The 21,951-nt window shown below is 43.6% G+C and overlaps 1 protein-coding gene across 1 annotated transcript in view; it reads right to left on the reverse strand.

The window, feature by feature from the left end:
* LOC107123434 (mu-type opioid receptor-like) overlaps positions 1-8,132 on the reverse strand; it is a 54,915-nt gene extending 46,783 nt beyond the window's left edge. Inside the window, 1 exon segment of the mRNA XM_015426680.1 lies at positions 7,918-8,132. Within this exon segment, the coding sequence (XP_015282166.1) occupies positions 7,918-8,132 (215 nt within the window).
* Between the last annotated feature and the right edge of the window lie 13,819 nt (positions 8,133-21,951).

A 21,951-nucleotide genomic window follows, 5' to 3' on the forward strand; every position in this document is an offset into this window, starting at 1 on the left:
TAGCGTTACATCAGTGCTTAGTTCCTGTGGCCGTTTCTTACATGCCCAGGGAAATTCCAATTGTCACTTTGGGGTCTGGAAGCAATTTCCTCCAGGCCAGTTTGGCCAGGGATCCTGGAGGGGTTTTTTTCCATCTTCTGGGGGTGTGGGGGGAGGTAGTTTGAATTTCCTGCATTGTGCAGTGGATTGGACTAGGTGACCCTGGAGGTCCCTTCCAACTCTACGATTCTATGTGAAATTGGCTGAAATTTGAACAGACTTGAGTGTAAGGCACAGGAAAGGTACCTCTGTGGTTAGAATGCAGACTCCAACCTTCAGAGAGTTTCTGTAATCATAAATGATTTTTTTCTTTAGATTGAGGTGGAAACTTCAAGCATGACCAATGTCTGGTATACACAGGAAGGAAGGAAGGAAGGAAGGAAGGAAGGAAGGAAGGAAGGAAGGAAGGAAGGAAGGAAGGAAGGAATTAAAAATAAATAAATAACATGCAACTATGCTGTAGAATAGGATCCTATATCAGCCCAGATTTCTATATGCGAACTGGCCATTTCTGATGTCCATGTTTTTTATTAGTTCCATGTCTTCTTTTACATCTCTCCAATCATTTTTCCAGTTTGGGGTTTAGTCTTCCTTTCTCTTCCATTATAGATATGTGTACAACATGCTTTAATAACAAGTACCGAGGACTTACTGTCCTAGACATTTACTATGCTTTGTTCAACTAGGTGATTAATTCATGCTTACGTTTCCAAACAACATTGAAGTATTTCATTGCTCTGGAGTTTCTGCAATATGTCAGTACATTCCAGTGGAGATTAAACTGCTGCTGTTCTTTTTTGCTATACCATGTTTGCACTGGCTACTGGCTATCGTACTGCATTGGCTATTTGATTATCCTTTAGAAATGAGTAAGGGGTTTGGTACCTTTACAAAGGGCATGCTATCCTTTTTTACACTGGCCTCCTCTCCCTGTTCTCTCCCTTTGTGGTATCCTCCATTGCCAACTTTTAGCTTGTTGAGGATGTTACCTTTTAATATCATTTTGCCAAGCAACCTGGGCTTTGATGGTGTTTAATAAAATACAACCTGTTCCAGAACAATCCACACTGTCTTTCAAGACTCTTCATGCAAAGAGTAGTACATTATTGCTGGATCTCTCACCAGTAATCTAAAGTCCAATTGCCATTCATCACATGTGAATCTTACAAAAGTAGGAGCCTATCCAGTGGGAATTCAGAAGTAAACATATCCTTGAACTGGATATGCCAAGAAACAAACCTATGAAACCTTTACCTATGCAAAGAAAGCATGTGCTGTACCACTAAGGTATGAACCCTCCCATCAGTGTTCCCTCTAAGCTGAGTTACTGTGAGCTAGCTCACAGTTTTTTAGCCTCTGGCTCACATATTTTTGTCTTGGATCAGGAAGGATGGCTCCAGAGCAAACGCAGTAGCCAAATCGCTCACTCACGACTTTAATACCAGTAGCTCACAAAGTAGAATTTTTGCTCACAAGACTCCACAGTTTAGAGGGAGCATTGTCTCCCGTACTATGTATGTTTAAGACTGCAGCCTTATAAGGCAACAGTTGCATGCTCTGATGTGATGATATCTTAACCAAGGTCTTTGTGTGCACCTTGAAATGTACCTGTACTGTATGCAATTTTAAAAGAGAGGTAAAACAGAGTCTGGAGCAACTTGAACTCTTTAAAGTGACTTCTCCAGCTTTCTAATTTTTCTCAAAGTCAAGTTTCCCTAAAAGCCACAAGACTTGCCTATTTCACTTTACACATTAATGCATTTAAATATGATTACAAATCCTGATGTTTAAAAACTGAATTGCAAGCCTTGCCTCCTCACAATCTCAGTTCCTGATCATAAGGACATAAGAGAAGCCAATGTTGGATCAGACCAATGGCCCATCCAGTCCAACACTCTGTCACAAAGTGGCCAAAAATACCAGATGCCATCAGGAGGTCCATCAGTGGGGCCAGGATCTGTTCAGTCTTCATAAACTACAATGGAAACATATTACTGAAATACAGAATGAGGTTTCAGGTCATTTAGAGCTGAAATTCTGTACTGTTCAGAAGATGAATGCAGATGCTAGGGAAGGAGCACTCTCTTTGCTGAGCCTTCTAAACCTGACTCCTACCCCCAGGAGGCGGTGATTCCAGCTGACAACATGAGATGGGCTGTCTCATGTCCATCACAGTCCATTGCTGCAGGGTGTTCCTGGCTCCAGACTTAGATTAATTTGCAGGCACAGAGGATAAGGAAGTTACCAAAATCAGGGAGTAGAACTGTAAAGACCTTACAATGAGGGATATTTCTAGCAGATATGCCATTTTCTGTTCTACCAGACAGAAGGCACATTAATTGGTTAATATTTCCTATTTGTACCTTCTCTAAAAAGAGAAGCAAAGCTTACAACTGTGAGAAGCTTGTACTCTTGAAAATATGTATTTAATTCATCTGTACCCTACTTTTCTCCCCAGTGGGGTTCCAAAGTAGCTTACCTTGTTCTCTTCTTCTCCATTTCATCCTCACAACAACCCTGTGAGGTAGGTTAGAGTAAGAGACTGTGACTGGCCCAAGGTCACCGAATGAGCTTCCATGGTATGAGTGCGGATTTGAACCCAAGTAAATGTGAGCCCCAACCCCCGCCGAGCCTGTGCTGGTGGGGGAGGGCTGATTTGCCTCTGTGAGAGGCATGAAGAGGAAAGAGACCTACAGGGGGCAGAGCCAGCCTATTTAGGCTTGGCTCCTGCCCCCTGCCTTACTGGCCCGTCGGCGAGCTTGGCCCACCCTCCCACTCTATTTTAGTGCAGGTCTGACTGGCTGCCTTTTCATGGAGCCAGGTAGGAATTTTTCGCCTCCATCAGTTTGGCCTATGGATGGGGGTGTTTTTGCCTACCTTGCACTGACGATGGTGGTGTTGGTTTATTGGCTTCGGGGGGCTGGGTTGTTAAATAGTATGGTCACTTTAGTGTTTGGCGGGGTAGCACGATCAGGATGGAAATGGTGAGCACCGGGGCATTGTTATAAAGGAAATAAAGGGTCCTCCAGGAACAGCTTTCGGGCCTTTGCAGCTCAAGGCCAGGAAGGGGTGATCTTCCTTGGAACAATCTGGCTCGGCCTACTTTAGCGGGCCTTTGTGGCTTCTGGGGTGGTGGGGCAGGGGTTCTCGAACATGCCACACTGCTGGTCGAAAGCTACCTTCGGTGGCTTGAGATTGGAGCAAGTGCATCACCCAGAAGGAAATGAAGGTGGTCAGGAGTTTGACACCTGTCATATTCCTCAGTACATTTCTGGTAACCCCTCGCTAGTATTTGTCATTATTAAATAATTAATAGTGCCCCTTGTTAAATCCATATTGGTGTCTGTCTCTTTATTCCAACTGGGGGGGCAATGACATATGATTGTGAACAAAATCCTTTGTAGCAGCCCTCATACTGTATATTCTAGGAACTAAGAGAACCCTTGTGGTCCAAGGGTTCTCCCACTGATGTACAAGGTGGCCATAGGCAAGCCACCCTCTCACAGCTTCATTCCCTCTTCTGCAAGAAGGGAATGGTACTGACCTACCTTGAAATGCTGTTGTAAAGATTTCAATGAGATAATGTATGTGAAGTACTTTTAAATCTCAAAACAATATGTAATGCTATATAATCTCACTGTCACGAACATTTACTACATATATGGCAGGAGCTAGAATTTTTAAGCATGCAAAAATGTTAACATTTATTCATACATAAAGTGAGAAGATACGTCATCTCAGTTACAGAAATGCAAATATACAAAACCTTCAGAAATGTTTAATCAAGGATTGTACTCCTGTGTACATTGAATTAGGAATAAGTCCTATTTAACTCAATTCAGTGGCAATAAGCAAACAAACTAGTTCACAAGTATTTTATGTGAAAGACAGTCTTAACTACTAGGGGATTAGCAGTCATTTCTATATGCCATTCAGTATGTAACATGTTTCACTCTTACAGCAGTCCTATACTGGGAGAAGACTAAGATTTACCTTCTCAGTCAGGTTCAAGTTAAACATGATACTCAGTTGCATAAAATGTTTCCCTGACTGTTTTTAAATATGAAAAGCCCCACCAGGAGGCCACAGTTTTGAGCAGAACCCCATCAAAACTGCTTTCCTCCCTTATCTTTTCTTCTGAGGGTAGGGAAGCAGCCTGAGAGAGGATTCTGAGTGTAGGAATGGAAAGAAAAGATACAAGTGATTCTCTCACTCAACGCTCTGTTCAAAAAGATCGTAGCTTCCAACTGGTACTTTTCATTAAGGGGAAAGGGGTGAATGTTGCACATGATTGACTGCCTCATGTTAAGCCTCCAAGAACTTTATAGTCAAACGTAGACTGGGACTCATAGATTGCCCTACACCCAATTTTGCATCCATTGCACCAAACTTGAAGACAGTCTATAATCTCTGCACCTGGAGCCTACCACACAAATTGGTTTTGTAATTCCTTTACTAGCACAACACATATTTCTTACAGTTGAGGTTTCTCTTTATTTTTGTGGATCCAGCAGAGAATTTATGATCTGAGTTTTTAAAATTTTCTCTTGTACTGCAAATTGCTGCTTTAGAGAGGGTTCCTTTCAGCCTCTTGCTTTCCCTCAAGATTTAATCTATAAAAAGTAGTCAAGACCCACCAAAATCCATGATATTGTTTCCACTGTGAAGGACAGCCTCCTACAAATCACACCCACAAATGAGAGCAATCAGAACTTATGGGACCTGTTAATTGTCTCTTATTGTGCTCATATGGCTCAATCAGAGCTTTCCAAGGCGTACAAGGAAGGTTACTTCAATCAGAAATTAAAGTAACCTTCCTTGTATGCCTTGGAAAGCATAAATATTATTAAATGATATGCATAAATGAATGGAACTTAGCTAATGTTTGAAATACTAATTTAGAGAATTGCAGTTAACTGTCTGCTGCATGATTCCAACAACATGAAACATCATGCTTAAATAACCATGGATTCAGTGGGGGAGCATAAATTTAAGGCCATTTCCAGTTTCTCTGTTACTGGCTTTAAGTATATAAACCTGCTTCATGTTTGTGTATCATATATCATTCACTACATCTTATTTTAAAAGCAATGTGGTATTATTTGATGTTGCAATGAAAGAGGCATCTGGAATAATTAGTCCTATGGATAAATGAAAGGGTAGAGATTCAATCACTGCTTGTGTAGAAGATCACTGGGAACCCTATGTGAACCATCTTGACTTACACACTCGATAGGAAAAGCTGATTATCTATATAGATATAATCAATAGTACTATGAATAGTACCAATATTTAAAGGGGAGGTTCCCTTGCTTTTCAGTCCCAGCATGCAACATTGTAATCAGTCCTTTCAGACAACACTCTATTCTTTACCATCTTGTTACTGCAATCCTGGAAAGAGTTATTCCAGTCTATACCCCAGGGGGACAATATACTAAACATAGGTTTGCATTGTGTGTCTTCAGGGGGCTTCTTCCATTATCCTCTTAAGACCAGTAGAGAGCACTTGCCAGCATGCTCTTTAACATTCCCCCCCTTCCTGTACATTTGCCCCCTTTGCCTAACACCCTACCTGAGGATGAGTTTTGCAGAATTCAAAAGCTTACCCAACACATTGCAAAATCATGGTTGGTCCAACTAAAAGCATTATTATTTGTTATTTCTGAATTGTAAATAATCAGTAGACATAAATAACACAGATATACAAATCAACCTGCAAGATGTTTAGCACTGTATAAATAACAGCATGAAACTTCAAATATCTTTTACTTGAGATCAACGATCTATTATTTTTATTAGTAGAATATACAGAGTTTGTCTCCTTAAGTCTCATGTCATTCTGTGCTGAAAGAGTTATGGAAAGGGGGGCAATGAAAGAGGCAGATCTGTTTCTTATTGATGCAGATCCTCCCTTCAAACTGTGGCTCCCCAAAGCAATTTCCACCTGTTGTTATCAATCATTTCAATAGATGGTGCTGTGCTCTCATTGAAATTGATTCTAATCTCATTTTTCTTAAATGTTAGCCCTGTGTTAGGAGCAAATTGGATTACTTTCCTACCTGACATTCATTAAATAAATCTAATTTAACACCTATAAAAGCAAAACATTTTACATATGACATAAAAGATTTTTCTTCTTTTTAAACAACAAATTAATCTTAAAGCTAAGACAGATGTTCATGCAGTAACTTCTGTCCCGGAACTTACTATGCCTAGTGGAAGAATCTACTTGCTGGCAAAAAATTGCATTCTTTTTGTCTTAATGGGCTTGAATCTTTCTTCATTAGAAAGAAACAGAAAACATTTTAGTATGAAATTCAGAGGGGAGAATGAAGAATAAAGTAATTTGATAAATCAACATTCCCAGTTGATTTAATAGAAAGATTTGGTTTTGCACCGTTTCTGTTTGGCTGATCGTACAAAATTGTCTGAGAGAAAGATAAATAGATGAACTGATCCATACACTACTAAAACTGCAATTCTATACACTCTTCTTTTTTCTTACTTTGGAGGAAGTACTATGGAATACCTTGGTATCTGAAGAAGTTATCAGTGACTCACGAAAGCCTGCCACATATTTTGTTAGTCTTTAAGGTGCTACTGGACCGCTTTCTACTGCTACAGACAGACTGACATGCCTACCCATCTTGATCTATGTTCTTGGGGCTTACTTTTGAGTTAGCAGCACTATTTGTTTTAACCTTAGTTCTGCCTTTTTAAAGGGCTGCTCAGAACTTCACTACATCAATATAATCCTGAGCATACCATGCCCTGCTTTAGACAGTTTAGATCCAACGTGGTGTACTGGTTAGACAGCTGTGCATGGATCAGGGGGACCTTGTTTAGAATCCCTCCTCTGCCATTAAACTTTCTGGGATGATCTGGGCTCAGTCACTGTCTCTCAGCCTAACCTACCTCACAGGGCTGTTGTGTGGACAAAACTATGTTTATGCATGTTGTCCTGAGTTTCTGGAAGGAAAGTTGGCTGTAAAATGTTATACATTTGTAAATGTGGTTATTATTTCAAACATTGTTTGTACCATGGTGAGATCTCCAGTCTGTCTGTGGATATGAGAAATTTGATCCAAAACCATGCCTTTATATTTCTCTCTTACCTGTAACTAGAAAATTATTTTTGTCGCTCAAGAAGAACATTTTCTTTCCTTTAGAAACTATTCTATCCCACTGACCTCCCCCCCAACCGCAGTTTAGTCTCATGATCAGATCTGCTTGCTGCTGTTACTTTCCTTTTTGGTTACAAACCTTCTCTTGCTGCCAGCACAAAGGCATCAGTGCTCACACTGAGAGGTACATGCCTTCTCAATATGTTTCTCCCTCCCACCACCAATCTCTCCATCTTTGTTCCCTTGACAGAAGGAGGCATATTGGGGAGAAAAAGCCAACCTCTGCAGAGGGTGTGTGTGCATCTATGTGCGGGCGCGCGTGTGTGCAAAAAGTGGGAGAGGAAGGGTTATGGCATGGCTCAGACTTCAGTGGGTTACGACTTTACGGTGGTTTAGTCCACAACAGATAAATACCTCCTGTCCCCTCCTATGAGAAGAGCAGTATTTCTGCAGATGACCATGCATGCCTGGAGAAGAATCAGCACCTTTGAAACGCCATCCTTGGAGAGGAGCAGCTCCCAATCAACCCTCAAGTGCAGTCATGAGGGGCCACATCATACTCTTCTCCTCCTCCTCCCTAGCAGCGCCTCATGAGTGCCCTGGGAGGAGGGAGGACACTTAACCTGATAAGGGACCCTTGCCCTTGCAGCTTCACACATCTGAGGGACCCACTGCACACTGCCCAGATCTCTTCAGTCCCTGTCCTTGCCTCCTTGCCTTAACAGCTCCTCCCCCTCTCCGCGTGCCCCCTTACCTGATGATGACATACATGACCAAGAAGTTGCCAAAGAGTCCCACCACGCACACTATGGAGTAGAGAGCCATGATGATGACGGCCGTGACCATGGAAGGGGTGACCCCAGCGCTAGGACACAGGCTGCCCCCTCGTGCCCCCTGGCTGCTGTTGGGGCCGCCGCAGGACAGCTGGGTGCCGTTGAGGTCGCTCTGGTTCCAGAATTCTCCTTCCATGATCCCGGGTAGGTTTCTCCCAAGGGACCGACTGGTCGTAGCGGGTTCGAGCTGCCGCGGGAGAGAAGCTCGCAGGGACTGCAGGCGCCGGAGTGCCTCGCCAGGGAGCTGTCCGTGGTGCTGGCGAGGCAGGCGCGGGGCACGTTCGCAGCGAAGGAAGCCGCGGGCAAAGCAGCCTCCGGGCGCCCGAGTCCCACCCGGGGGACCTTAAAGGAGGGGGTGGGGGCAGCCCTGCAGCTGCCTAGGAGGCGCACCGGACCGAGGGCAGAGAGCAGCAAGTGGGCCGGTCACACTCCGAAGCGAAGGCTCGGAGAAGGCGCCCTTCTGCCGTTGGGTCCCACCGCATCCCTTCCCTGGCGCGTAGAGAGACCAGGGGAGGGAGGGGGGAGCGGAGGGGAAAGAGATAAGCCGGCGAAGGAGGATCGTGCCGAAAGCAATCAAAAGCTTTCCCGTCCCCCAGAGGTGCGCGCGCACACACGTGCGTTCACACAGCTGGCTCTGCCACAAACACGTGTGCAAGTTGGCTGGATGAGCGGGGGGAGGAGGAGCCTTGGTGGAGCGAGGGGGTGGGGTGGAGAGAGGTGCGGTGCTCTTTTTGACTCAACCTGTTCCGTGTCAGCGCAGGGCGGGGGATCATCTGCTTTCAGGCTGGGGGTGAACAGCCACTGCCTCCTCGCCGCAAAGGCTGCGCTCACTGCCGCCTTTCGAAAATGACGCCCTTGTTTTCTAAAAGCCCGCTTGCTTTTGTAAGTTCTTCGAGTACGTGAAAGCATGACTCGAAAAACGATGAAAGGACCAGGAGGCTGAACGGACGGGAGCCACCAGGCTGAAGCGAGGGCGCGGGAGGTTTAGCGACAATTAATACCAAACATGAGTCAGGGAATGCTCCTCTCCGGGATTATGTAACAAACCGGGAAACTTTGCGCTTTCTATTCACGCAGTTCTTCTGCAACAACTACAGAGCATTACTCGGCTGCGAAGTGCTTGCCCATGGACCCGTGCTTGGTTTACTTTGAAGGTGGGGGTGGGGGGAAGGGAAGGTCCGGACGATGTGAATGCGAGCATCAACTGTGTCTTTCCCCCCTCTCTTTAGCCTCCCCCCCCCATCCTGATCCAAAGACAAGCTTGTGGTAACGGGTGGCGCTGTCTTTCTGCCACGGGCGAGTTCAGGGATCTTCAATGTGGTGCCTGTGGGTGCCATCTGCCATGGCACCCGCCAAAACCTATCCTGGCACCCACCAAGTCTTTTTAGAAAGTGGGTAGGACCAGGTGGGGCTTCTGCCCAGCAAGGCTGCTGATTGAGCCTTAGAGAATTGATTGGCAGTGCAGATTCTTTTTTTTAAAAATGTTGCTTGATGGTAAGCTGTGGCAGCTATGCCCCCTGCAGCAACCATGTTGTAGCAGCCATTTTAAAGCTGCGCCCATCACATTGTGATACAGTTCCAAAAGCACCCACCAGCTCTAAAAGGTCGGGGACCTGTGGGCTAGTTTTACTGCCACTGAGCACTTTTCTTAAAAAATGTTTTGAAAATAGCCCCAGCACTAGAGAGAAACACATTTTTCAAATCACTATATCAAATACATGTATTTTAAAAATCAAAGTTAACACCACGTTGAAGGACTGCTGGAGGACAGGCAATTGATGCTGTATGCCTTGTACATAGAATTTAGCATGTACAGGACAGCAATTAAAATAAAGACGCAGATAAGATGGCCCTGTTAAGCAACATTCTTTTTTTGATAGCCAACCATGTCGGCATGTATAAAGTCATTTCTAAGTTTATTAGTAAATGCAGCCACTTTTTGATCAGTCCCCAGATCCTTATCTCCAAACAGCAGCTAATTGTTTTAAAGTATAGATGGAGTAATTAATTTCCCCAGACTTTGAATTATGAAGCACATGTCAATAGACGACATGATAAATCTTCAACTAAACCTCTCTGTTCCTCCAGGTTTTCATTACAACATGTAATGATTCCACCCTGAGACAGATGAGTTCTCCATCACTGGGAGTGACACAGACCCTCCCCCCCCTCACTCAAGTCTGTAAGAAGTATTTATGCACAGGCAGTCACATACACTTACACTTCTTAAATGGACATAAAATAGTTCAGTAGTGGTGGTGGCTAGAGCTGCACCATTAATCATTAGAAATGCCACTGTCCAATAGGAGGCAGCGATCCTTGGACATTCACATTCCATACAGCACTTGCAATAGCAATGGGCTCTCTCGATCCATGGAAGGGGGCCACCCACGGGCCAAATGTACATTGTCTAGATTTCCTTGGAGGAAGAGTGGGGCAAAAGTGAAGTATCTAGACTCACTCCGTTGAGGAACCCACAACCACATCTCCTGGTAAAGTGATCCTTCTCATTTTCAGAAGCTTTTCAGAGCTGTAAATCATTTGATCTGCATATAACCACATCTCGTTGAAGTGAGTGTGGGTGAAATCAGAGCACCCTGTACGGAATCATGTTTGATGGTATTACACCAGCTCTTTACACATATCAGTACTAGGGTCTGTCAAATGGAAATATACAGAGCAGAAGCAGGCACACTTCACATCCCATACTTCAAATGTGCTAGAGAAATCAAGAGCACCTCATAATGATCACTCACATCATATTCTAAACCCCCACTGGGAACATGCACTTTATCACCATATTCTGAGTTACAGAAAGTTCAAAGAGAGTGGCTTTAATTGGCTAGGTCGTACTGAATTCTGTACTTAGCATAAATGACTATTTCAGCCATTTATGAGGGCAGGAAATATTCCCAGCATCACTTAGAGAGCCAGTTTGGTGTAGTGGTTAAGTGCACAGACTCTAATCTGGGAGAACCGGGTTTGATACCTCACTCCTCCACTTGTACCTGGCTGGATGACCTTGGGCAAGCGGTAGTTCTGATAAGAGTTGTTCTTGAAAAAAGAGCAGTTTCTGCCAAGAGCTCTCTCAGCCCCACCTACCTCACAGGGTGTCTGTTGTGGGGAGGGAAAGGGAAAGGAGTTTGAAAGCCGCTCTGAGACACCTTTGGGTAGTGAAGGGTAGGGTATAAATCCACTCTCCTCCTCCTCCTCCTCCTCTTCTTTCTATAAAATTATTCTTCATACAGTGCTTTTGTTTACAACCTAGACTGGTTAAGTGGAGCAAAGAGCTATATTCTGCATCTTTGCTTTACTAGCTGCTTTTACTAATCAAAGCCAGCTCTCTCTTGCCCTAACTACCTCACAGGGTTGTTGTGTGTATGAAATGGAGGAAAACAGACCACTGTACACAGCCCTGAGCTACTTGGGGGGCAAGCAGGATAACGGTGTAATTAATAAATAAGACATATGCTTACTACAAAGGAGATATTATCCCTTAGCCTAGGATATATGTTCTTTTAATAAAGCAAAATGAAGTCATTAAAGACTTCATTCTGCTTACACTTTAAAAGACCACAGGGGGTTGGGGTGAATGGGGAGAGGGGGTAAATTTCACCACGTGTCATCATAGGGGTCTGAGCACCTTGAGCATGAGGGATGAGCTTGCCTGGTCATGTTCATCCCCTCAACCCAAGACAATCACTAGGATAACTTGAGGGTCAAATATGGGGGCCAAGCCTTCATGCCCCAAAGCCATATGGGGCCTGGGCAGCCCACCCTGTAGCCATTCCTCTTTGGCTATGTGTGGGGACATCTGGAACACAGAGGTAGCTGTGGCAGAAGCTTTTTCATCAGCTGTCTCAATGGAACCAAGCATGGGGGGGTATGGGTGAGAAGAAGAAGGGGTGTTGAAAGGAGAAGGAAAAAAACCGTCCTCCTTGCCCTGAACCCCCCCCCCCTAACATTTTGTCTGGTTTCCACCCTGGTCATATCCCACACCTAAGGTCAGACAGTTATCGATTTCTTCCATTGTGTTGTAATAATTTTCGCATTTACATTTTATAGGTGTTATTAAGCTCAATTGGGCAATTTACATGCTGAACCAAACAGTTCTATTTTAAGCTTCTTACAAGTTGCAGGGTCATAGTTTACTCCTGGACTACATAAATAGTGTGAGAGTTTCCCTATAACCTTTACCACTTCATACTCCATTCGTTCTTCTGTAGAAAGAGGCTGATTGTTCTGTGGTGTTTCAGTCTCTCCTCCTTCTTTTCAGTTTGGTTTTTAAAGGTTTCATTAAAATGGCCTCGGGGTCAGACCAATGTAAGTGAGCAGAGAAGAAAAAAACATTACCCACTGAACTACTGCAGGGAAGAGGTTTAAGATAATGATCAGCATGGACAAGGCACTTTCATTTAACCATACACTCAACTCCTTTATTTAGATACTGCAGCTGAGATGTACTGCAGTGCTAACTATTGTCTTTCATGTTTATTCACAAGATCATATGATTGTGAGCTGAAGGAAAAAGGGCATGAGTTAGCAAGCAGGGGTCAGTCAGACCCTAAAGGATAAGCAGTTGAGATCATTATAGACCCCAGATACCATCCTTGTGTAATTGTACCCCAGTAATCAGAACAAAGGAGCTGCGGTGGCTCAAGTGGTTAAGACGCTGAACTGCAGGCTGTGGAAGGTCAGTAGTTCAGCAGTTTGAGACCCGGGTGCCGCATGACGGAGTGAGCTCCCATCTCTAGTTCCAGCTCCTGCCAACCTAGCGGTTCGAAAGCAAGAAATTGCAAGTAGATAAATAGGTACCACTTCGGTGGGAAGGTAACAGCGTTCTGTGTGCCTTGGTGTTTAGTCATGCTGGCCACATGACCACTGAAACGTCTTCGGACAGCGCTGGCTCTTCAGCTTTGAAATGGAGATGAGCACCATAACCCTAGAGTCGGATTCGACTGGCTTTCGAGCAAGGGAACCTTTACCTTTACCTTTAATCAGAACAATAAGCATCATAAAATTTCATGCTTTTGCACTGTACCCTGAAATGAATGCTATACTACAGCACTTCTGTGTGGATACCAAGGGCTAGGACATTTGTCTAGCACATGCTCTTTGGACATGACAACCCTATGCTCCTCTTGTATTCACACTCCTTTCAATAGTCTTGCAGAGGGGACCTTCCTAATGGCTTGTATTAAACAGCAGTGAACCAGAAGTATAGAAATGCCCAAGGAGAACTACTCCAGGGCTCAAATGTTTATTTTAAATGCCTCTTTCTTTTGCAGATGTCCTTGTCAGGATTGTTTGTTGAGGAGAAGAATAGCCCGGAAAGGAGGAAGATCTGGGTGGGGGAAGATTTAACCTTCTCCTCCACTTGCATTTTCTTGCTGGAAAAACCTACCCCTCAGCTACATGTACCCCCAAGGTGCTTTTACATTTGCATTCCCCAGTTGGGGTAAATTTAAATTCAGTTAATCATTTGATAATTATTAGCATTAGAATGTTAGCACCTTTTAATGTTGGATTGTTTTATATGGATTTAGGATCATTTCAATTGTCTATTTGTTGTTTTTATTCCTTTGTAAGCTGCCCTGAGCCGGCTTCGGCTGGGTGGGTGGGGTATAAACCTCATAAATAAACAAATAAATGAAGCTCTGAGATTATCCCCCCCAAGCCAGGAAACAGCAAGGGAGGAAAGGCTGAACGTTTCCTTCTCTCCTCACACCAGTCTCCTTTTTGATAAAGCAGTCCTGGCAGCTAAATTTGCAAACACACACAGAGGAAACCATGCCATGTCACTGAACCCTCATATAATCAGTGCAGGATAAAGCTAATGGTAAGCTACACATTCTTCTTGCACAGTTCACTTTAGTCATTAACCATAGCTAAAGTTTTTTGTTAACCAATAGTCAAGTGTGGCTCCAAAACAGTGTTTGGAATCAACATTACTTTCACCTTGTGTTTACGTGGTGTGTTCTTTGTGTATATGATTTGAGGCCAAGAAGCAATCAGCAGCATGCTTTGGGCTATACATTGCCTTGCTTGATTACACACGCTGAGTGTTAGAAAGCCATTACTGCGTATTTTCCTTCTAAACCTGGAATTACAGGAATGCGTCCAAGCAGTGACTTCCAAAGGCCTGGGGCTACTGTAGCTTGATTGTGCCCTGCAGCTAGTCCTCTGCTTAAGGCTGATCCTGTGTTGTGTGAAAATAAAACTCACAAAGAACAAATCAATATCACAATATGGCAAAAAAGAGAGGTCCCCTGCATGTCAATTTTTTGCGTTTCTAGCCTCTTGACTAATTTTCTTTCGATCTGTCAGACACCATATTTTGTCCTTTGCTCCAGAAATGAAGGTGTTTGGGTTCTGCAGACAGTCCCTTCTTGGGTATAAATCTCATTTGGATTGTGCTGCTCTTTTGGATTAAGAAACTAAATCACCCCCTCCCCCTTTTATAATGTGATGGTTACTCATTTTTGGTCTAGGATCTCAATGACTTCATTCAATGCTTCTGTGTCAGAGAATGATCACCATTTCCCAGCAGTCAGACCATATCCCCCAGCTTGTGTTGTTGTTTAGTCGCACAGTCGAGTCCGACTCTTCACGACCCCATTGACCACATCACGCCAGGCCCTCCTGTCTTCCGTCGTGCTCCGGAGTTTGCTTAATTTTATGTTCGCTGCCTCGATAACACTGTCTAACCATCTCATCCTTTGCCGTCCCCTTCTTCTTTGACCTTCAATCTTTCCCAGCATCAGGGTCTTCTCCAGGGAGTGCTCCCTTCTCATTTGGTGGCCAAAGTATTTGAGCTTCAGCTTCAGTATCTGGCCTTCCAGGGAACAGTCAGGGTTGATTTCTTTTAGGATTGACTGATTTGATCTCCTTGCAGTCCAGGGGACTCTCGAGAGTCTTTTCCAGCCCCATAATTCAAAAGAATCTTTTCTTCAGCACTCGGTCTTCCTTATAGTCCAACTCTCACAGCCATACAGTACTACTGGGAATACTATTGCTTTGACCATGCAGACTTTTGTTGGCAGGGTGATGTCTCTACTTTTTATTATGCTGTCTAGGTTTGCAATCGCTTTCCTCCCGAGGAGCAGGCGTCTTTTAATTTCATGGATCCCAGGAATACCACTTCAATTTGGAATACCATCTGTAGAATGAAAAAGCAACATGGTCTTCTATTGAATATTTTTGAAAATGCCTCTAATGGTGAGCAACACACACTTTTTTTTTTTACAAAAAACAAACAGGATGACATTTTTGGTAGCTTCCTGTCTTACCCTCACAACAACCCTATGAACTTGGTTTAGCTGAAAGGTAGAGATTGATCATATCCCTTTGTGGCTGAGCAGGGAATAAACTCCCGTATTAAGGCCAATTCCCTAGGCTGGATCCAAAGAGGATCTTATGTCAGTGGAAGATTCTTCTACCTATACAAGGCAGGGCACAATCTCTACAGAAGTCCATCCCAACTTCAGCCCTCAGCATTGCATCACATGTTGTTTCCAGAGTTTCCCAACAGTTCCTAGTCATTTGCGAACAACTTTTTGGATAATAATGGGAATGAAGCTTCATGTGGGCCACCTCTGTCTGCTACATTGCACTCTGGCTCTCATTCTCTCTCTCTTTTTTTGTGCAAGTTCCCATTTTGCAGTCTGCCCCCCAATGCTTTAGAGTTCCTCTAAAACATGTTCTTGGGCTGCAAAATGGGAACTTGCACAAGAAAGAAAACAGCCTTGAGGCTTTAAGACAGAATGGAATGGAATAATGAACACATTAGCTGCTGCATGTAGGCTGAGGGAAACACACAACTCAATCTGAAGAAGTGTGTGCATACATATGAAAGCTTATACCCAGAATAAAACTTTGTTGGTCATAAAGGTGCCACTGGACTCAAACTTTGTTACACAACTCAGTCATCAAACACAACATACCATGACACTGGTAATGTTCACCACGCATTAAGGAAAGGAGGTGCAGAACTGGGACACAGGTCTGCCATTTTCAGCTTCAGCCCTGTGTTTATTGTAACAGCTACTCCAGCTTTTAGTGGAACCCACGGTGTAGGTGAAACTGACAAAGGGCATCTTTAGTTTTTGTCTTGAGAATAGCTTGAACTTCCTTTGAAGTTCCCTTTGCAGTGTAAGTGTTCTCCAAAGTAGGAGTATAGATCATTCATCTGTCAGGTTCCACAGCCAACAACTGAGTACACTCTTGTCAGAAAGGTTATACTTTATTGCAGAGCTATAGATGCAGTAACATGGTCACTGTTAAGAATGGGGACGTTTCTACAAGCACAATGGGATATAGGGTATTCGTATGCGCACTCCCCCACCCATAGGCCAATTGGCATGGGAGAAGGGCCCCCAGGCCGTTAGAGCCGAAGCTGGGAATCCAAAGCTATCCCATGGTTACATGATGCCCAGACACTACACAGGCAGTCTACAAGGTCAGTGATAATGAAGTAGTACAGAAGCAAAGAAGGAATGCAGCAACGGCTGGTACACAGGTCAAGCAAATGAACCCCAGCCCTTATATAAACATCATGGCAGCGTAGCTGACACCATCTCTTGAAGGCAGTAGCAGAGCTACCTCATTCTCTAAGTCCAGCAAGGCTATGCATGAAGTACATTTTTCTTTGAGCAAAAGTGGAATGAATTGCCTAGATAACCCTTTTACAGAAATTGCAACCAAAGTGCTAGCTCACTTGAGAATAATTGAGGCTCCCAGTTATCAGTTGTTTCCTGAGTCTAGGCCTGTTTTTGTTCCTGCTTATTCTTTCAGGCAAAACTTAATGTAGCAGGATGTAACATACTACACTGGCTTAACATTTTTGTACTCTCATAGGCTTTTTGGTTTGCAGCTATATGAAGAACAAGAGGTAATGCTGAACAGTATAAGGGGCCTGAGTTTTCCCACATAGGCATAGACAGGCAAGAGGTTTGCAGCATCTACATTTTAAAAACTGGCAACATTTGAAATGGAAACCTTCAGTAGAATAAGTTTGACAGGAGTTCCTTTGCTGTGTACAAGGGGTAGCTGCAAGGGTCAGGCCAAACAGAATGAAACTGGCTTTTCAGACTCCCTTAGTATTTCAATGCTCATGGAAAAACTCATAGGAAAAATATTTTGTTGGACTGCAAAACAAATATGGGTTGTGTGGGACAATGTGTAAACAAGATATCTGATTCCTGCCTGCTTCATGTTGTTTTTGCTTTCCAGTACTTTTCCCCCCACATGGATTTCTCCCCAGGTATTTCTTAATAGAGTTCCATTATGAACAGTTTGATATGGGAATATGATAGAATGACTTCTGTATAATATTTCGGTTTGTTGGGGCTGCCTTAGTGATGGTCTTCAGTGGAACCAGGTTCCCCCAGCAGTACTTAATTTAACAAATTTATTAACACTTTTTGAATGAATTGCAGACCATAGGCCATCTTTACATCATGGTCTGACCCCCCCCCTGTCTTTTTTGCTTTATTTTTTAAAAGTCCAAGCTGCTTAAGATTTCTGGAGACCCTGAAAACTTGCACTTTGTTAAATTAAAATTCTGGTTGGTCCTAATAAAAGGTACTGCATACCGTTTATTGTTCTGAGAGCAAAGCCTTTATTAGATTTCACAGTCCCTTGTCAGAAATTGTTACTTTCATCAGCTTTGCCTGCTTCTGCAATGACTACTCTGAAGTTGAAAATGTTGTTCTGAATGTTTCTTTGCAGGAGATCTGCGTGTGGGAGAGGGAGGGAGACACTGCTGTACTTATGCCGGCAACGTACCTCACTTCAAAATGATTTTGGATTCCTTCCCAGTTCCTCTGCTTTTCTGTGAATTATAGATTAAACAGGCAGAGCCAGGTGATAATGTTAACACTGCACAATGCAGTTCTGGACATCACTGTTAAAGTTGTACCATTGAGTACAGTGACTCTGGTTTCCATGTAAGCATGTTTAGGATCATTCTGGATCACTTGATAAGATTAATGCCTCCATTTGCGTGCTCAATCAGGGTGGTTAAATGCTTGTAAAATGATGAATTTTTGCTTCCTTTCTATTCATGACTATGGATCAAGTGAGGACTCTATGCCATATCAATGGCTGTGAGTGTGGAAGCAATGGCTGATAGTTGTTTCAATGAAACCTACATGGATAAAGGCAATATACCCCCTAAGTAACAAACATCAGGAGGAAACCTTCATGCCCTGCTTATAAACACATAGAGGCATCTAGCTTGCTATGACTGAAAACAGAATGTTGGGGGTATCTAGACCACAGTTTGATGCAGGAAGACAACCCTCATATTTCTAGGTCTGGATTTAAGAAGAAGAAGAAGAAGAAGAAGAAGAGATTGGATTTATACCCCGCCCTTCACTTGGAGTCTCAGAGCGGTTTACAAACTCCTTTCCCTTCCCCTCCCCACAACAGACACCCTGTGAGGTGGGTGGGGCTGAGAGAACTCTGACACAAACTGCTCTTTTTCAAGGACAGCTGTGCCAGAGTTTGTGACTGACCCAAGGTCACATCAGCAGGTGCAAGTGGAGGAGTGGGGAATCAAACCCGGTTCTCCCAGATTAGAGTCCGCGCTCTAAACCACTACACCAAACTGGAATATAATTAATGCAGTTTCAGACATACAACATTATATAGGATATAAAGGAGTCAAAAGGGGCCTTCTATTGAAAAGACATTGTCTTGTGAATCCCTTTTTACAGTCTGGCTGTTAGGGTTGCCAGGTCTGGGTTGGAAAGTACCTGGAGACTTTGGGGGTGGATCCAGGAGAGGGCGGGGTTTGGGGAGGGGAGGGTCCTCAGCATGGTACAATGCCATAGAGTCCACCCTTCAAAGCAGCCATTTTCTCCAGGTGAGCTGATCTCTGTCAGCTGAAGATCAGTTGTAAAAGCTGGAGAACCCCAGCCTCCACCTGGAGGCTGGCAACTCTACTGCATTTTTCATATTGTCAAAGAAGAGAAGAAGAAATTGGATTTATACCTTGCCCTTCACTACCCAAAGGGGTCTCAGAGTGGCTTATAATCCCTTTCCCTTCTCCTCCCCACAACAGACACCCTGTGAGATAGGTGGGGCTGAGAGAGCTCTCTTGAGAACTGCCCTTGAGAGAACAGCTCTGAAAGAACTTGTGACTGACCCAAGGTCACATTAGCAGCTGCATGTGGAGGAGTGGGGAATCAAGCCCACGTCTCCCAGATTAGAGTCCGTGCTCTTAACCACTACACCAAACTGGCTTTCAGTTTGTACTAAAGGTTATCACAGAGAATTGGCAGACATATAACCTTTACTTCTCCCCCTACCCTTCTCATGAAATTCTGTTATATTTGTTTGACAGACTCCATTTTAAAACAAAAAGACATTTGCTTCTCATTTTTCTCTCATTTCTGTTTGTCTTTTTCATGTGATGATAGCTGTCCAGATAAATAAACAAATCACTGGCAAATCATTGGCTAGATTTCAGGCTTCTACTTGTTTGCACTAGTCTGTTTTGCTTTTTCTGCATCTATTATTTACCATGTTTCTTTATTCAGACACACAGATCTAGTAATTGCTGGAGACCATAGTTGTTCTACCACAAAGTTCTCCTTTACAAAGCCCCAGTGACAAAACTGTCAGCTCTGCAAAATTCAAGGCAGGGGGCTATCTAAAGTATTTGCTGACAAGCACGTGAAGGCCTACAGTCCCAAATAAATATGGAACATAAATCCAGTAAAGGTTGTTCATATGTTGTTATTGTGCAAAACAAATCAAGTCAACATTCACATGACAGGGACATTCATTTATACTGAGACTAGTCTCATTTGTGTTTACCTTACCAGGTTGATAGTTACATGTTTAACAAGTCCTGTCTACCTATCATCTCATTGTTAAGTTCTGTCATGGTTGCTGATCATCTGTAGCTTAAATGATTCAGTTGTCCCTTGTGGCTATCAGGAATAATTTTAGTCAGAATCCCTGTAGCTCAGTGGTTTTCAAATTATCTGTCTTCAGGTAACCATTTCTACACTGACTGTTTTGTTAAGTACTATCTCATACCTAGAAGGGCCTTAAGTGCCTTCCATCTGTTTTCACATCTTACTGTGAGAACAACTCTATCTATAAATTTTGAAAAATCTAAAATCCCCGCGTTCTCAAGGTCCTGGAAATGTTCCAATTGGTGCATAAATGGTAATGTCATTGAACAAGTCAAGCATTTCAAATATCTGGGAGTCCTCTTTCAGTATATAGTAATAGCTGGACAGGTCAGAGGAAACAAGTAATAAACCTGGCTAAGTGTAACCTGTCCGTGATTGCTAGGTTTTTCTATGTGGGCAATCAATTTGTCCCCATGGCTGTGTGAGCTTTCAATGGCAAAGTTGTATTCCAAGTACTTCATGGGATCCCTGTCTGGATTGGCTCCTTTAATCAACATGTAGAGCAGATCCACGCAATGTTTCTGTGGCATATCCTTGGAGTGCCAAACTGTCAATTATGCAGCCATGTGCCTAGAGAGAGGACATCACCTCCTAGTGACCAGAGCTTGCTTGGCTATCTGTTGGTATCTCCTTTAACTCCATGCTCATGTTAGGCAAATCTCAAATATTTAGAACTCTGAGGCAGAGGATCCTTGACACTGAACAACAAGCTCTCTGTTCCAGTATTACCTGCTTTGCTCTGAAGTTCAATACAACATCAAAAAATGGGCTTATAGCTGCCTATTTTTTACAGCTTACAGCCCCATCATTAAGACAAGCTTTTATGCTTGCACGCTTCGATGCTTTACCATCTGTGGTCCTTTATGGTAGATTTGCAAGTGTTCCCTACCCTGAAAGGACCTGTCTATGTAGTAGCAGGAAAACAGAATCGATTACCCACATCTTTCTTAGTTGTGAATTCTATGACAAAATGAGGATGTCTTAATCAGCCCCCTTTTGATCAATAGGCACAGTTGTCCAGAAGAGAGACTAGTATCCTTCTTTCTCTCAGATCTCCGCCCTCATATTACCTTTGCCGTGGCAAGGTTTGTCTCTATTGCTACGAGGGTTAGAGAATATAAGGTTAAAGTTCTAGTGGGATGATTGTCTTTGTATATTTAAAACTTGTGGTCTTTATGTGGCAAGTGATGCTCTGTATTTTTGGTGCTTGGGGGGGGGTCAACAGTGGAAGGGCTTCTAATGTCCTAGCCCCACTGGTGGACCTCCTGATGGCACTGGACTTTCTGGCCACTGTGTGACAGAGTGTTGGACTAGATAGGCCTTTGGCCTGATCCAACATTGGTGTCTCTTATGTTCTTATAATCTTTGTAAATCTATGCCAATAAAAGTTTTGACTGACTGACTGACTATTTTGTTGAGGGGTCTATAATAGAATTATGATACTCTGCAGCAGGGGTAATTTCATAGAAAAAGAGGTGCAGGAGCTTATTAGCATAACTCATTAGCAAAAGTTATTTGCATATGCCACACCCCCTGACATCACCAGAAGTATGTCAGAAGGCAAGAAAGAAGGAAGGAAGGAAGGAAGGAAGGAAGGGAGAGAGAGAGAGAGAGAGAGAGAGAGAGAAAGAGATGAGAAGGAAGGAAGGAAGGAAGGAAGGAGAAAGAAAGCAAATAGGGAGAGAGGAGTGGAAGGGAGAGAGGGAAGGAGGGAGGGAGGGGATAGCTAGAAATGCTCAGATTTAAATCCCCCTCGAGTCTCTCCGCAAAAGCGGAGAGGCTCAGGTGAGAGGCAGGCATGCCTGGCTTCCCTGCTTTATCTTCTCCAAGTGCACCAGGCATTTAATTCCCCCCATGGGGGGGAGCTGGGCTTGTTTCTGCAGGAGCACCACTCTGGGGCGTTCCAGGAGAAAACGACCCCTGCGTCTGCAGAGTATTCTGGGGCATTTCTCCAGAAAGAACTTTCCTGAGGTACTTTATTTTTGGGGGGCCATAACTCAGACCCCATAAATTCAATTCTCACCAAAC

This window comes from Gekko japonicus, unplaced genomic scaffold (assembly GCF_001447785.1).
Source record: "Gekko japonicus isolate JY-2015 unplaced genomic scaffold, Gekko_japonicus_V1.1 scaffold2487, whole genome shotgun sequence".
Taxonomy (NCBI): Eukaryota; Metazoa; Chordata; class Lepidosauria; order Squamata; family Gekkonidae; genus Gekko; species Gekko japonicus.